The sequence below is a fragment of the Hibiscus syriacus genome, unplaced genomic scaffold, assembly GCF_006381635.1.
Source record: "Hibiscus syriacus cultivar Baekdansim isolate YM2019G1 unplaced genomic scaffold, ASM638163v2 tig00009942_pilon, whole genome shotgun sequence".
Taxonomy (NCBI): domain Eukaryota; kingdom Viridiplantae; phylum Streptophyta; class Magnoliopsida; order Malvales; family Malvaceae; genus Hibiscus; species Hibiscus syriacus.
In genome coordinates, this window is record NW_024062205.1 from 905,552 (window position 1) to 921,260 (window position 15,709).

Here is a 15,709-nt window from a genome sequence, read left to right on the forward strand (position 1 = left end):
AGCTGGGAAGCCGAGGGTAAAGAAGCGAGAGCCATTGAAGTGTTTCCAGTGTGGAGGAAAACACAAGGTGCGAGATTGCACCAATGAAGTAAAGCTTGGTGCGAAAGCCAAGGGCCAAGCAAGAAAGCCGAGGCTAAAGAAACAAGAGCAACTGGAGTGTTTCTGGTGAAAAGGTCTACACATAGTGCGGGAATACCCAAATCGAATCAAGCAGTCTAAGGGAAAGGACAAGGCCGAGAGTAGCGAGCCTGCCAAGCTTGGTTCAATGGTGTTTACTTCTATCAAGGTTAGTCAGAACCAAAAGAAGAACGGGTTGCCCAAACCCAATATTGCCAAGGATGCCGAGGAGGTAGCCGTTGTTGTGGAAGCTGGAGTTGGCAAAGAACCAAAAGAGTCCTAGACATTTCAAGAGCAATCGAGCTCAGTGCATGCCGAGAGTGACGAATGGTCTAAGTTGATGAATCTTAGACATGAGGGGATGTTGAAGGAGTATGCGAGAGAGTTCAAGGAACTCATGCTCCAAGTCTCAGAGTTGACTGAAGAAGATGCATTCTTTACCTTCACAGATGGATTGAAGCCATGAGCAAAGGCGACGATGGAAAGAAGGGGAATCAAGGAGTTGTTTAAAGCCTTGATAGCCGCAGAGTCCATCATAGAACTTGGAGTCAAGAAGATGTCCAAGCCAAAGTTGAAAGCCGGGGGTAATGGCAAAAGTATCTGAGATGAGGGTCAGTCCAACAATGATGAGGAGCAAGGCTCTTCGAGTGATGCTTGTTCGAGTGAAGTTTGTTCGAATTGTAAGTATTTGAGCACTGATCGTTCAAGTGGTGAACACATGTCTAGAAAAGACATGTATGATGTTGGCACAAGTAAAGCGAATAAGTGCCTTACACCGAAGGCAAGAAAGGAGCAGACGAAGGGTCACCGAAGTAAGGGGCCACAAGAGTTGCAAGCTTGCCTGGATAAAGTCGAGTGGTCCGAGAAGATGGAGAATCCCAGGATCGAGTTACCCAAGGACATGGGTAAAGACAAGGTCAGTGAGGCTACGAGACTTGGCTCAATGAACTTGAGTTCTGCCAAGGCAAGTAGTGGCCGAAAGCAGAATGGGTTGATGTGTGTGAACATCAACGTTACCGACCCATCGGGAGTTGCCTTAGTAGATACAGGGGCAACTGATTTATTCATGTCAAAGAAGGATGCCGATAATCTTGGTTTGAAAGCCGAACCATCGAAGGGGGCGAGCAAGACTGTCAATTCCAAAGAGGTTCTAAGTGAGATGAACATTATTTTGGGGACTACCATCGAAGAGACAATCGAGAAGAGGTTGATGGAGTCCAAGCTTTCCAGAGACATGATGAGCGAGAGCTTGCCACTCATATAAGAGGGTGGAAGTCGCACCGAACTTCAAGGGAAGAAGTGCCGATGCGAGTAGAAACACCAGACTTCCGGATAGAAGTGTTGGTGTATGGATTGCCAGACTTCGTGGAGTAAGAAGGGCTGACACATAGAGTAAATGTGCTGAGGGAAATCGAGGGACATCTCAAACAAAGTCCAAGTGTTGAGTTTGATTCACCATCGTTGATGAGCATAGGTCGAGGACCTAACCATCTTTTTTGCGGAGTTATCAAAGGTTGGAAGGGACATCTAAGACTTTCAGAGTTTTTAAGGATAAGCGAGTGTTGCCGACGAATCTGAGTTGTCGTATTGTATGTTGTCGGATTATCCAATTCTTTGTCGCTGGATCAAAAGTATCCTTGTTTGGGGTGAATGCAAACGGGTAGGATGGATTTCCTACTTTCGAGATTAATGCCACGGTGTGCTAGATGGTGATAAGACATGACGGTGTTAACCAAGGCGAGGAAGCCAAGGTGTTTTGATAAAGCGTCCAAGGTGATCAAGACCAAGTGTTCTCACCTAGCGACGAGGGCGTCGCTAGATCAAGTGGGGGAGATTGTCACGGACTAAACTTTTGGGTCCATGGACATTGGCGCAAAGGTTCACAGAAGGGGTTCTATTGCGCAGACTTTGGGCTTGTTGGGCATGACGAGTTAGCTTGGTTCTTGAAGAATGCTTACGAGTCCGTAAAGGCTCGAGTTCATGAAGGATCAAGTCTGAGGCGTCCGAGAGAAGCGACGAGGGTGTTACATGTTCGATGGGGGCAATTTTGTCGAGGCTCGTGGATTCGGTCCGAGACATGTGTGCGCAGATTTCTGTAGAAAAATAATACAGAGTGTTGGGCTTGCCTAGAACCATCAGACCTGGCCCGTTCCTTGGAAGATTCTAGAAAGGATATTATTATCCAATAATTAAGGATTTAATTATGAATAATGTTTTATTTGAATTCAAATACCTTAGAGATAGAGTTCTAGTTAAGGTAGGATTCAATGTAAGCTGTCGATGTACTTTTATCTAGACCGTTGGATCTTGAGGGCCTCAACTATAAATAGAGAGCTCTTCCCCTCATTTGTTATCATTCACTTCATTCATTATCTTCAGAGTAATAAAACTCAGGCGTAACCGACTCCCGAATCCTTTTAAATCAAATATTTGGTAAACGCAGACTAATTTTTGTCTAAAAACTATTTTTTGTAAAATTGTTTTTAAAAGACGTTTTTAGGTATTCGACCTACCTAATCCAAATATCGATGGCGACTCCTTTCAATTTAATCCAAATTAATCCAAAATCACCTATTTTTCCAAAATAAAAATTCATAATTGTTTTTAAAATATAAATTAATTGTTTAAAAAAAATGGTTATGACAGTGACTGTGCGAATTCTCAACATAATCTTCCGCATGTTTTGCAGCAGCGTTTGTTTCAGTTCCTAGTGGGACTGAATGAGACTTATTCGGCCTTGCGTAGCCAGATCTTGATTATGCAGCCACTTTCAACTGTCAATCAGGCGTATTCCCTTATTGTTCAGGAAGAATCTCAGAGGCTTTTCTTGTCCGGTGCTTCTGGGCTCACACCTGTTTTGGATTCGACTGCTCTGTATTCTTCCTCATCTTCTCGCCATGGTAGGTTTAATGGCGTCTGTGACTATTGTAATGTTCGGGGCTATAAACGTGAGCAGTGCTATCGTTTAATTGGTTACCCTGCTGACTTCAAATTCACAAAACGTTAAGGGTTCTTCTTTTCAGGCTGCTTTGGTGGTCAATTCTGATGGTGTTGATGGGTCTGTTCATTCATCTCCTAGTCCAGATTGTGTTTCGACCTCTCCTGTTTCTACTCCATGCTCACTGCTGAGCAGTACAATCAGGTTTTGGACCTTCTAAATCGTGGGCCACCTACTGATGCTGCTGCTAATCTTGCAGGTATGGTGTTTCGAAGTTGTCCTGCTTCTGTTTCTGTCCCTTGGATCCTTGATACTGGTGTAACGGACCATGTGCTCTCCGGTCTCCAATGTTTGCAAAATCCTATTTCATGTGCTTTTGAGTCTCGATTTGTCCACTTGCCCAATGGTAAGACTGTTCCCATTACACATACTGGTTCCTTTACCTTTAATTCTGATTTTGTTCTTCATAATGTTATTTATGTTCCACATTTTAAACATAACATGTTATTTATGTTCCACATTTTAAACATAACATGTTATCTGTTTCAAAATTAGCTTCTGAGCATAATTGTGCTGTTGTTTTCTACCCTGACTTTTGCCTTTTACAGGATCTCTCAAGTGGCATGATGAAGGGGATTGGTAGGAAGACAAGGGGTCTTTATTTTTTTACAGTCATCTTGTTCTGCTTCTGGTTTGTCTACTATTTCTGTTGATAGTCCTAAGTCTGATATTACTAGCACGACTTATATGACTTCTGTTGCTTCTAATAAAACCATTGATTGGCATGCTCGTTTGGGCCATGCATCTCTTTCTACTATTAACAAAATTCCATCTTTGTTTGTTTCTAATGTTGATGCTGATTTAATTCATAGTTGCTCAGGATGTCCTTTAGCTAAGCAATGTAGATTGCCCTTTCCTAAGAGTTCCTCTAGAGCTGATACTCCCTTTCATCTTATCCATATGGACCTTTGGGGACCCTATAGGATTTCTACTTACAGTGGGTAGAGATTCTTTCTAACTGTTGTTGATTATTTTTCTAGGATGACATGGGTATTTCTGTTGAAGCTTAAGTCTGATACAATTTTAACATTAAAAAAGTTCTTTCTCTTTATTCAAACTCAAAATAGTACCACTATTAAAATAGTTAGAAGTGATAATGGTTCTGAATTCTTCAGTTCTGTTTGTCTCCTCTTTTTTCTTCCTTAGGAATTGTTCATCGAAGTTCTTGTGTAGATACTCCATAGCAAAATGGAGTTGCTGAAAGGAAACATCGCCATCTTTTAGAAATTGCTAGAGCTCTTAGGTTTCATTCCCAAGTTCCCCTTAAATTTTGGGGTGAAAGTGTTTTGACAGCATGCTACCTTATAAACAGAATTCCTTGTTCTGTTTTAGCTTGGAAGAGTCCTTTTGAAGTTTTCTTTCATAAACCTCCCTCACCTACTCATTTAAAAACCTTTGGATGTTTGTGTTTTGCTACTCTACCGGTCTACCCCGTTATTCTGATAAATTCTCACCTAAAGTTATCCCTTATGTTTTTCTAGGGTATTCTACAACTCAAAAAGGCTATCTTCTTTTTAGTCTCATTTCTAAATCTTTTTTTGTCAATAGAGATGTTAAATTCAATGAAACTGTGTTTCCATTTCACTCTTCTTTTTCTTCTACACACTAAGTTCTTCCCTTCTCATTCACATATTCCAGAATCTGATTTCTTGGTTTTAAATCCTTCATCAGTCACTTTATCTGATGATTATATTCCTTCTATCCATGTTCTTCCAGATTCTACTGTTCCCCCTGTTTCAGAATCTAGTTCTCCACCCATTTTATTTTCTACTTCTAGTTCAGATCCTTCTGCTTCAACAGAAATTCCTGGTTAGTTTCCTTCACAACCAGAAGTGTCTTAAAAAATTCCACTAGAGTTAGAATTCCTCCTCATTGGTAGAATGATTTTGTTGCTTCTTGCCAGTACTCTTCATGCCCCTATCCTGTTTCATCTTTTCTTTCTTATTCCCATCTTCCATCACACACACAAGCTTTCATTTCTTCCACTTCTCTTCACCTTGAGCCTTCCACTTATTCTAAAGCCATCAAAAATTCTTTATGGGTCTAGGTCATGAAAGAAGAAATTCAAGCATTGGAGTCAAATAGCACTTGGACTGTTGTGACTTTGCCTCAAGGGAAGTCACCTATTGTCTGCAAGTGGGTCTATAAAATTAAGTATAAAGCTTCTGGTGAAGTTGAAAGGTTCAAAGCATGGTTGGTTTCTAAGGGTTATAATCAGAGGGAAGGAGTGAACTATGTTGATACTTTTTCCCCAACTGCCAAACCTGTTACTGTCAGAACTGTTCTTTCTCTTGCTGCTTTGTATGGATGGCCTGTTATGCAAATGGATGTCTATAATGTCTTCCTTCAAGGTGACCTTAAGGAAGAAGTTTACATGACCTTACCCGAGGGGTTTTGCAGTAAGGGGGAAAATCATGTGTTTATAGCAAAAATCCATTTATGGCCTAAAACATGCATCTAGGCAATGGAATATGAAACTCACAGAAGCTTTGCTAGCAGTAGGTTATGTGCATGGTAGATTTGATTATTCTTTATTTACTAAGAAGATTGGTTCAAAGATTGTTGTGTTGTTGATCTATGTGGATGACCTACTATTGACCGGGAATGATCTGTCAATGATTGAAGAACTAAAGCACATCCTGAATTGCAATTTCAGAATGAAAGACCTTGGGGAGTTGAAATACTCTCTTGGTCTTGAGGTTTTAAGATCTGACGAAGGAATCATATTAAACCAGAGAAAGTATACTTTAGAACTTATACAAGACACTGGTTTAGCAAGGGCCAAACCTGTCATGAAAATGTGAACTTAACCACAAAGGATTATGATGAAGTGATACAGCAAAACAGTGAAGACAACACTTGTGATGATGAACTGCTGGAAACAAAAAAGGGAGTATTTCAGAGGTTGATTGGAAGGTTGATATACTTGACTCATACAAGCCTGATATCACCTATGGGGTGCATTATTTAAGTCAATTCATGTAACAACCGAAGAAGTCCCATTTGGAAGCTACTTATAGAATCATTAGATACATTAAAAAAGGATCCTGGAAGAGGAATCTTGTTGAAAAGAAAGGGTAATTGTCAACTATCAGCTTACTGTGATGCTGATTGGGCAACCTGCTTGATGACTAGGAGATCTATTACAGGTTTTTGCATAAAACTAAACAAAATACTATCTCGAGATCTTCAGCCAAAGATACTGATGTTTTCTTTTTTTTGCTGTTGACATTCCATTTTTTTCGATCGGGTTCCTCAATCTCAGTAAATTTTCCTTCGTTGCCTCCTCCTCAGTCCAAAATAGACGCTTCCTTTATTGCAAGTCTCACACGTGTCACTGTTTATTTCCTTTGGTACTGATGCATGTTCCGATCATCAAACGTCGTCGATGTCCTTGTCTCCGACAGCCCTGGTGATACTTTCTCCATCAGTGATGGACTTCAATTGCGTGTCTACGCCTTTTTTTTTCTATTATTGTTGTCACAAGTTAACCTTTTTTGTTTCCTCGATTACTGTTGATTCAGATTCTACATATTGATATGAAAAGTTTTCGATTGTTGAACCTGCGCTGCTGCTTCAATTTAATATGATATACCTCTGCCGCTATTGGTTTTGTTAAGTTAATTAGTTTTTGTTGAGATCTTGGAGTTTAGTTCTGTAGCTTTGACGCTATAAATCATTGAATTTGGAGCCTATGCTATTCTGTTCTTGATTTCTTCGGTTGTACTTTGTGCTACCCGTACTACGTTTGGTGGTTAATATCATGGTTGATAGATGGTGTATTTGTGATATATTAAATTTGTGTTTCTTACATCTGTTACTTTGAGGGTAGTTTGCTATTTTTCATTATCCTGGGTATGGTTGGTTTAGTGATCGTTGTTTGCTCATTGTTTGGGTATGGTTCTTGATACATCTCTGGTTTCACTACTCCTGCTTATGCTTTCGATTATTACTGGCTACTGCATTCACTATTTGGTTCTCAGTTTACGCACCAGTTCAAAGGTGTTCATGGAGGAAAAGAAAATTCTGGGGAGAGATATATAGCTTAACCGCCATACTTTTTGTTATTCAGATAAAAATAAGATGTTTCTTGCTTAAAACGAGCTTCAAATTCATCTAGAAGCTCAAAGCCTAACAATCTTGCTTCCAAGAAAAATATGAGTGATTAAATATGGTTGTGTGAATGAAAAAGAGTTTATGAGGAATTCTAGATGAAGATTTTCTTTAGAATAAAAAAGTTTGTTCATCGTTTGTTGCTTCTTCTCCGAGGTGTAGTATGGAACTTAAATGTCTAATAGTCAAGTATTCATCATAGAAAATTCTAGGGGAGGGCGTAAGAGTTTAACAACCTTATCCTCCTTAACTCGATAAAACACGGTATTTTTTTGTCCAAGAGACTCTAGATTGTACCCGGGAGCTCGTAGCTTAGCCACCTTACTTCTAATAAAAACAAGGTTCGAATAAGTGATGGAGGACAGTGAAGATGAAACAAACTGGAAAGCATGGAAGAAGTGCATTGTTTTCGATTTGATAATCGACTTATGTATTCAAGAATCAGTTCAAGTGTAATGTTTGTATCAACTCACTATCACCATGATTGTATTTCTTGCTTAAGAATCAAGAAGGTTGAAGAAGTAGGGTGAATGTTAGACGATTATCTGTAATTAGTTGCTTGATTATTTTGTTAGGTTTGTCAATAATTGGTTACGAGTTTGGGTTATATAAACCCAACAGATGTAAGTGGACTAATATGATGAATTGTAATCTGTTTCCTTCAAAATACAGTCTTTCTATATTCATTTTAATTAAAACCATATTCCTAGAAGGCTAGCACACACTTACAACTGTTCATTTCCACCATCTCATACATCGTCCGTTTACCATCCGTTGTGTTCTTCGGTTACTTATGCCCTCTTTCTCGTAAAGGGGTGGAATGCAAAGCTTTACAGATGGAAATGATTAATCCAAACATACCAAACACTGCAAATTGTCTTTAATAGCAACAGTTGGTAATGTTTTGACTTTTTTTTTTTTTTTGTGCTGGTGAGTTCCGTATCGATTGGAGAAATGATGGCGTGCGACAATCTTAATATACGATTAAAAAAATGCGTTATTGGTTTTGTTATTATTTAAATAACAAAATCGGTAAAAAAATTACCAGAAACATTATTATTTCTATCGGTTTTGTTATTATTGGGTGCTTTACCGGGTTTGGTAATATATACAATAGAAAAAAAAATGTTAGGTAGCGCTTTACGGGATATATTATCAAGCTTGGTAAAGTACCCAATAATAACAAAATCGATAGAGATAATAATGTTTTAGATCATTTTTTACCGGTTATGTTATTCCAGTAACACCTTTTTTTAGCCGTATATTAGGGGTGCCACACTGTAGAACTTCCCGATCGATTAGGATCGTTCTTAGACATATATTGTAAAATGGGTTTAACTAGTTACTTTTTGAAACTTCATTAGAGAAAACAAATATTTATCCAAATATTAATGATAATTTGTGTAATTTATCATTTTTAATTTTATATATTTATTGTGTCGCATCAACAATTCTTTAAAAGTCTAACCATAGTAAATCTTTAACGACCACATCTTAATTAAATGAAAATAATCAAATATTATAATTTTTTAAATTCATGAAGAAAAATGTATAAAACATAAATGAAAGTGATAAATCTTATAATTTATCCTTAACTCATCTAACAATAAAATACCCACTCATTTTTTTATTAACTTAATAAAAAAATATAGACAAATTAAAATTACACATGAATAAAAAATATAATTATTTATTAATATTTTATTTATTTATAACCATAATAATCATTTAGATAATTATAATTACCTAACACAACAACTATTAAGACCAGAAAATAAACTATTTTTATGCAACTCAAATGATTTATTTTTTTATTAAAATAAGGTGATTATGAAAAAATATCTGTTTTAAATACTCTCAATTATTTGACAATAAACATTCAAACACTTTGCTGCAGCTACCGGTGGTCGAACCCGTGATCTCTAAAAACAACAACAATTACTTTAACCACTAAAATAAGTTGATTCGTGCCAAATGACTATCACTTTAATCCTAAATATATGCAATATTTATATAAAATCTAGTTAAAAATTAAACTGAAAAAGAAATGTTATTCTTAAAAATTAAATTTCTCATTATATAATATACCGAAATGTGTAAGAAGTAGATCCCATAAGTTAGTTTTCACTCTCAATCGGTCATCTCTAATTCTGTCCACTGTATTAAAGGCTATTTCCGTCATTTGAGAATTGGATAAAGGCTTCTCTTACGTGTCATCCCTGAACAGATGACATGTCAGCAATGAACTTGTACCACAAAACCAAAGCATCATCCCAAACTCACCACAGCCTCCAACCAATCCATCCATATATCCAAAAGGATCAGAATCACATGTTCCACAAAACAACACTCCTATCTTGCGCTACATGATTATCACCCAACATCAACGCTTTAGACTCAACAAATGTTACAAATCTCTCGATTTCACAATTGCTGACCATTTTAAACCAGTGCTCCTCACCATACCGAACCATCGCTATGAAAAGCAAGAAACAGAGTAAACTGATATTTAAAAAGCTCAGTTTCCTGCTCTGTTTTATGTTCACACAATAGTTACACACTGTTTTTCAATGGCGAAGCCTGTTTCGATTGAAGTGTGGAACCCCAATGGGAAATACAGAGTTATCAGCACAAAACCCATGCCTGGAACTCGATGGATCAACCTCTTGATCCAGCAGGATTGCCGTGTCGAAGTAATTATGAACTTCTCTTCTCTAAATCCTCCGTTTTCGTTTGTGAAATCTCTGTTTCCCTGTTCTTGATGTAACCCGGTTTTTCCCCCTTTTCCAGATATGTACGGAGAAGAAAACAATACTGTCCGTTGAGGATATCATTGCTTTGATCGGCAATAAGTGTGATGGGGGATTGGACAGTTAACTGAAGACTGGGGGGACACTTTGTTCGCGGCCTTAAGCAGAGCAGGAGGCAAAGCTTTTAGTAACATGGCTGTTGGTTACAACAATGTTGACGTTAATGCTGCGAACAAGTATGGTGTTTCTGTTGGCAATACTCCTGTAAGTTCCCTTTTCATAGGATGTAAATGAATATAGCTTGAAGGAATGCAGTTATATTCGTGTTCGGTTATTTATTTTTTGATGTGCTTTGTGCTCATTTAAATTTTTACTACTATGTTCGTGTTCACTTGTTTATTTTACCTGTTGTTCATTTATTGTTATAAATAAATCGATAACAAGTTTATAAGATACTGTTTGTGAACATATATATAAATGGAACACACCTTTGTTATTAAATGAATGTAAGAATTTTATTTATTCTCGTTTTTTTAGTTTAATAAATGAAAATTATACAACAATCACAAACAGTCATACACTCTTCATTGCAAATGGCTTTATCCTCTTACCCTTTGTACTCTGATTTTCGATAGGCTTGTTGAATCATATTTGGGTATGTTTTCATGACGTTGGTAAGTGCTAAGCCCCATGTGTTCGATTATATGTCAGACTGTGCTCTGTACATGCTAAAACAATAAATAAACTGGCAGCATAAATAGTTACTAATCCACCTTTCTTGTTCATAACAGTAATGGAAGCTTTTTACCACGTGGGGAATAGTTACAAAGTTTGTACTAATGTTATTGTTAACTTGGTGCAGGGGGTACTCACAGAAACAACCGCAGAGCTAGCAGCTTCTCTTTCTTTGGCAGCTGCTAGAAGAATCGTTGAAGCCGATGAGTTCATGAGGGCTGGCTTATATGATGGATGGCTTCCTCATCTGTATGTCCTCTAACATACCTTATATTTCGGTTTTCTTTAATGTCTATAGCATATATGATGAAATCGAGTCGTCATTTACATCATATTTGTCCAATTCCACTCGTATTTCTTGCAGGTTTGTGGGAAACTTGCTTAAAGGACAGACAGTTGGTGTAATTGGAGCCGGTCGTATCGGATCTGCATACGCCAGAATGATGGTAATCGCTTACTAAATAAATTACGAACCAGATTCCGTATGCATTGTTCAGAATAGATGATTTATCGAAAATTATTGAACACGTTGATCTTGGTAACCTCATGTATAGATAGAAATGATCATTTGGGTTAGTGTGCTTTTGATGTAGATGAGCATCTTTTTCATGTCATCTTCTACTTTTGGTCTTACTTTGCTGCATTAATGGGAGTCATTTTTGTTTTCCTATCTTATAACAGGTTGAAGGGTTCAAAATGAACTTGATTTACTATGATCTTTACCAAGCAACGCGGCTAGAGAAGTTCGTCACAGGTATGCGTTGGAACATTTTGTGCGAGCTGCTGAGTTTTCGATTTGTATGTTGCGAAGCTTATATGCTTCCTCATTGCAGCTTATGGCGAGTTCTTGAAAAGCAATGGCGAGCAACCCGTTTACTGGAAAAGAGCTTCGAGTATGGACGAGGTGCTTCGGGAGGCAGATGTGGTAGGCTTATCTTTGCTTAGAACATTTAATGTTGTTTCCAAATCCAGGTTTGGATTTTGCTGCAAATTAAGAGGGATTGCTATTGGTTCCCTTTGTAGATAAGTCTTCACCCGGTCTTGGATAAAACAACCTACCATTTGATTAACAAAGAAAGTCTTGCAACAATGAAGAAGGTGGCTAAGAGCTTCTCTTTGTCTTTAACGTCAAAAATATATTTTTTTTTCTTAGGGAAATATGAATTGGATTAAATTTTTTGCAGGAAGCAATCCTTGTGAATTGTAGCAGGGGCCCTGTGGTAGATGAAGTAGCTCTAGTTGAGCATCTGAAGCAAAATCCGATGTTCCGAGTTGGACTCGATGTCTTTGAGGTGAGCTTACATACTTTTGAATCTCGAATCAACGAACCACATGAAAACCACCCTCGGGTTAGTACATAAATTGTTCATTAATGGTGTTGCATTAGGATGAACCTTTCATGAAACCCGGGCTTGCCGAGATAAAGAACGCTGTCGTCGTGCCACACATTGCTTCTGCTTCGAAGGTAATGTTTGCTAGGATTCACATATCAGGCTGGACTCGCCTATCGGATTGTAAATTTCTTTTTCTTCGTGTTTATGCAGTGGACTCGTGAGGGGATGGCAACATTAGCCGCTCTAAATGTCTTGGTAATAACTTGCTCCTAACTTTATTCAAGTTCAGATATGATTGTCATTTCATTCGGAAAAAGGATCGAAGATGTTAGAATTCGTTATTGTGCTTTTCATCCGCGATAACCGCTGTTCTAAGCATTGCCGCACTTCCTGTATCTGCATCACAGGGCAAGATCAAAGGATATCCAGTCTGGGGTAACCCGAACCAAGTCGAACCATTCTTGAACGAGAACGCTCCACCTCCTGCAGCATGTCCAAGCATCGTCAATGCAAAAGCATTAGGTAATATCCATTTTCCAAACATGATCACCCTCCGAGCATTGCAGGTGTCAGGATGTACGAGTCTATAACTTTCATCTTCATTGATCCATCGTGTTTTCCGCCTCAGGTCTACCGGTTTCGAAGCTATGAGCACCAGCGGTTGACCTCGGTCCCGAGTAGTGTCTCCTATGAATATGACGTACGGGGTTATACTAAGTTTAGGTCATGTTAGAATGACAATTGCAATTGCCATGTATGTGTTGCCTGTGAAAGGTACTCTTTTATGGACGTATGGTTTGCTGTCTTGTATGTATGAAAGAACAGCTCTGTAATTTCGTCAGACAGTATGAATTTGCTCCCATAGATCCATCCATCTCTGTCCATTATACAACTTTAAATTGTATACGTAAAATTTTCAAGTATTTCGGTACGGATTAATTTTGAATTTAAATCAATTTTTAATCACTCCTCTAAAGGAATGTTTACTTATAATTCATAGAATTAAATTAACATTAATAAACTAGTTTTCTCTCATCGATATGTGTTTATCTATTTTCTTTTTCATTAATGTTGGTTGTCGACCGTCCGTGTTTTGTATTGTCTTTTTCCTTTTTATATTGTATCTATATTTTCTTTAATTTTTTATTTTCAATAAGTCTGCCTGAATGACACACATTTTCATTTGTCTTTTTGACATGTTTTTCTTATTTTTTTGACATGTTTTTCAATCGTTTGGCCTTTTTTTCATTTATCTTTTTTCGAATGGTTGATTTGACATCGTCATGACTGATCAAGATGACGATTATCTGATATCTCATTGATCTTCCCTGCTTTGGACCCTCGTATTGGATTTAGATTCTCGATTTGCGTTCGTGGATAACTTTTCACGTCTCTCGAGCTGATTTGTGGTTTGTCAATGGTATTTCAATAATTTGATCATCTTTTGTGGTTCGTTTGACTATGCGATCAGATCTGTTTGTATTTATCTTTGTTCGAGTTTCTTGGTTAGATTTTTAATATTTCCTTGTATGCTTCCTATATGATCTTAAGTTGCTAGTTTTGTTTTAATGATTATGAGATATTTTCCTAATTATATATTTTTACCGTAATTTGATATATTTCTTATATTATTAAAAAAAGAGAAAACGAATTAGAACTAAAAAGATACTTTTATAATAAAATATTTATAATTAGATTAAATATTTTTATTATAAATTTAATTATCACTTTTTAAAACTTTCTATTATGACGTTCATGCCCAATTATTCACTTGTTTCAGAAAAGGGCATTTTAAAGAGTATCTTACTTTAAGTAAAACACTTCTAATAAAATCCGAAACGAAAACCCTTTCCAGAATATTATATCGGAAACGACACCGTATCAGCGCCATGAATCCTTCTACAAATTCCCACGGTTTCAATCATGGTTAAATCATCATCCTACTTGGCTTTTACGGCCGTCTTCTGCAATTCGTTTTCTTTCCTCCTTATACTCGGTTAGGGTTTCAATCACCGCCAGTGAAGGAATCTTTTGGACAAATAATGGCGTCGACGTCAAAGAAGATAATGTTGAGGAGCTCCGACGGCGAGACCTTCGAGGTGGAGGAAGCGGTGGCGGTTGAGTCGCAGACGATCAAACACATGATCGAAGACGACTGCGCCGACAACGCGATACCTCTCCCGAACGTTACCAGCAAGATCTTGTCTAAGGTCATTGAGTACTGCAGGAAGCACGTCGAAGCCGCCACCAAGGAAAACAACTCCGAGGATGAAATCAGGGCATGGGATGCCGATTTTGTCAAAGTTGACCAAAATACCCTCTTTGACCTCATCTTGGTTAGTTTCTCCCTCTTTTGACGATCTCTTGTTCTTGCTGATGCCCAAGCAATGTATTTGATCATCACAATGCTGTTAGTTTTACTGCTTTTGGGCTGTTGGGTTTAATTGTCCTGTTTATTGCTCTGTTAGCAGAAATCATGATTACCATAGCGATTTTCGAATTTATTCTCACGATAGAATTAGGGAACATTAACAATCGAATTCAGAGAGACTGGAGATTTCATTAATAAATGGTTTATTACTATCTTATAATCTTATTGAGTAAAACAAATCATTCAGAAGCTTCAAAATTTATTTATTTATTTAGAAACGTAGACTGTCGTATAGAATTAAGTTTGCTTTGTATTGTTTTCTTCTTTGTATCAGAAGATCCACGTCCCTATAACAATGGCTTGTTGATCTTGATGATTAATTGCTCATTTTGTCCGGCTTACTTTCTATATGTGTTCTAAATCTCCTAATATTTTGATATTGGGATTTGCAGGCTGCGAACTATCTGAATATCAAGAGCTTGTTGGACTTGACCTGCCAAACTGTGGCTGACATGATAAAGGGGAAGACGCCGGAGGAGATTCGCAAGACCTTCAACATCAAGAACGATTTCACCCCCGAGGAGGAGGAGGAGGTTAGGAGGGAGAACCAGTGGGCGTTTGAATGATAGGAAGTTCTTAAATTAGATGTTGATATTACGATAGTTCCTGATGCTTTTTTGTGGTTTACCAGTAGGTTTTTCAGTTTGAGGAACATTGACTGTCTTAGGGTTATTTTGTTATTAAGCGTTATTGTCTTCTACTTTTAGAGGGTTTGATATGAACCTCTCCACAATCTATCATCGTAATATAATTTGAATTTCATAATTTGCTCTTTAGTTCTTTTGTTTTGTTTGATTTTCTTCGGTGTGTTTATTGAGAAAATAAAATAGGGGTAGATGAACAAAGCATTTGATTAATTGTTTGTATAATTTTCGTTTATTAAGTTAAATAAACGAGCATGAACATAACTTTTTGATTTGTTTATGTGTACGAACAAATTCATATATATGTTTGTTTGTTTGTTTGTTTGTTAACTCCTTTACAAGATTGTTTACTCGATTTTTCTTCTTTTTTACATTTTAGTCACTAGTCAAAGTTTGGGTATTAAAATTCACATGCAGCAACCGCGTTAGCACATGGGTATCTAAAGGCTTGAAATCGACCATAATCACACCATCTTCTATTCAGATTATCAGTATAAGTAGTATAAGTCCCACTCTTAAGTGGTCAAACAAGTGTTTGGACAATATAATCAGATTCCAGTCTGGTGAAGTTACGAACATACATTGAT

At 37.4% G+C, this 15,709-nt stretch overlaps 2 protein-coding genes and 1 pseudogene across 2 annotated transcripts; all 3 read left to right on the plus strand.

Annotated features, from left to right (window-relative positions):
- Positions 1-2,807: 2,807 nt before the first annotated feature.
- Positions 2,808-3,785, plus strand: LOC120203399. The gene is made up of 3 exons (XM_039203700.1): positions 2,808-3,119; positions 3,315-3,461; positions 3,664-3,785. The coding sequence occupies exons 1-3, from the start codon at positions 2,876-2,878 to the stop codon at positions 3,696-3,698; spliced, it is 426 nt and encodes a 141-aa protein (XP_039059631.1). The 5' UTR covers positions 2,808-2,875; the 3' UTR covers positions 3,699-3,785.
- A 5,975-nt stretch (positions 3,786-9,760) lies between these two features.
- LOC120203449 lies at positions 9,761-12,913 on the plus strand (annotated as a pseudogene).
- A 1,136-nt stretch (positions 12,914-14,049) lies between these two features.
- LOC120203450 (SKP1-like protein 1A) lies at positions 14,050-15,243 on the plus strand. The gene is made up of 2 exons (XM_039203743.1): positions 14,050-14,383; positions 14,871-15,243. The coding sequence occupies exons 1-2, from the start codon at positions 14,090-14,092 to the stop codon at positions 15,042-15,044; spliced, it is 468 nt and encodes a 155-aa protein (XP_039059674.1). The 5' UTR covers positions 14,050-14,089; the 3' UTR covers positions 15,045-15,243.
- The last annotated feature ends 466 nt before the right edge of the window (positions 15,244-15,709 follow it).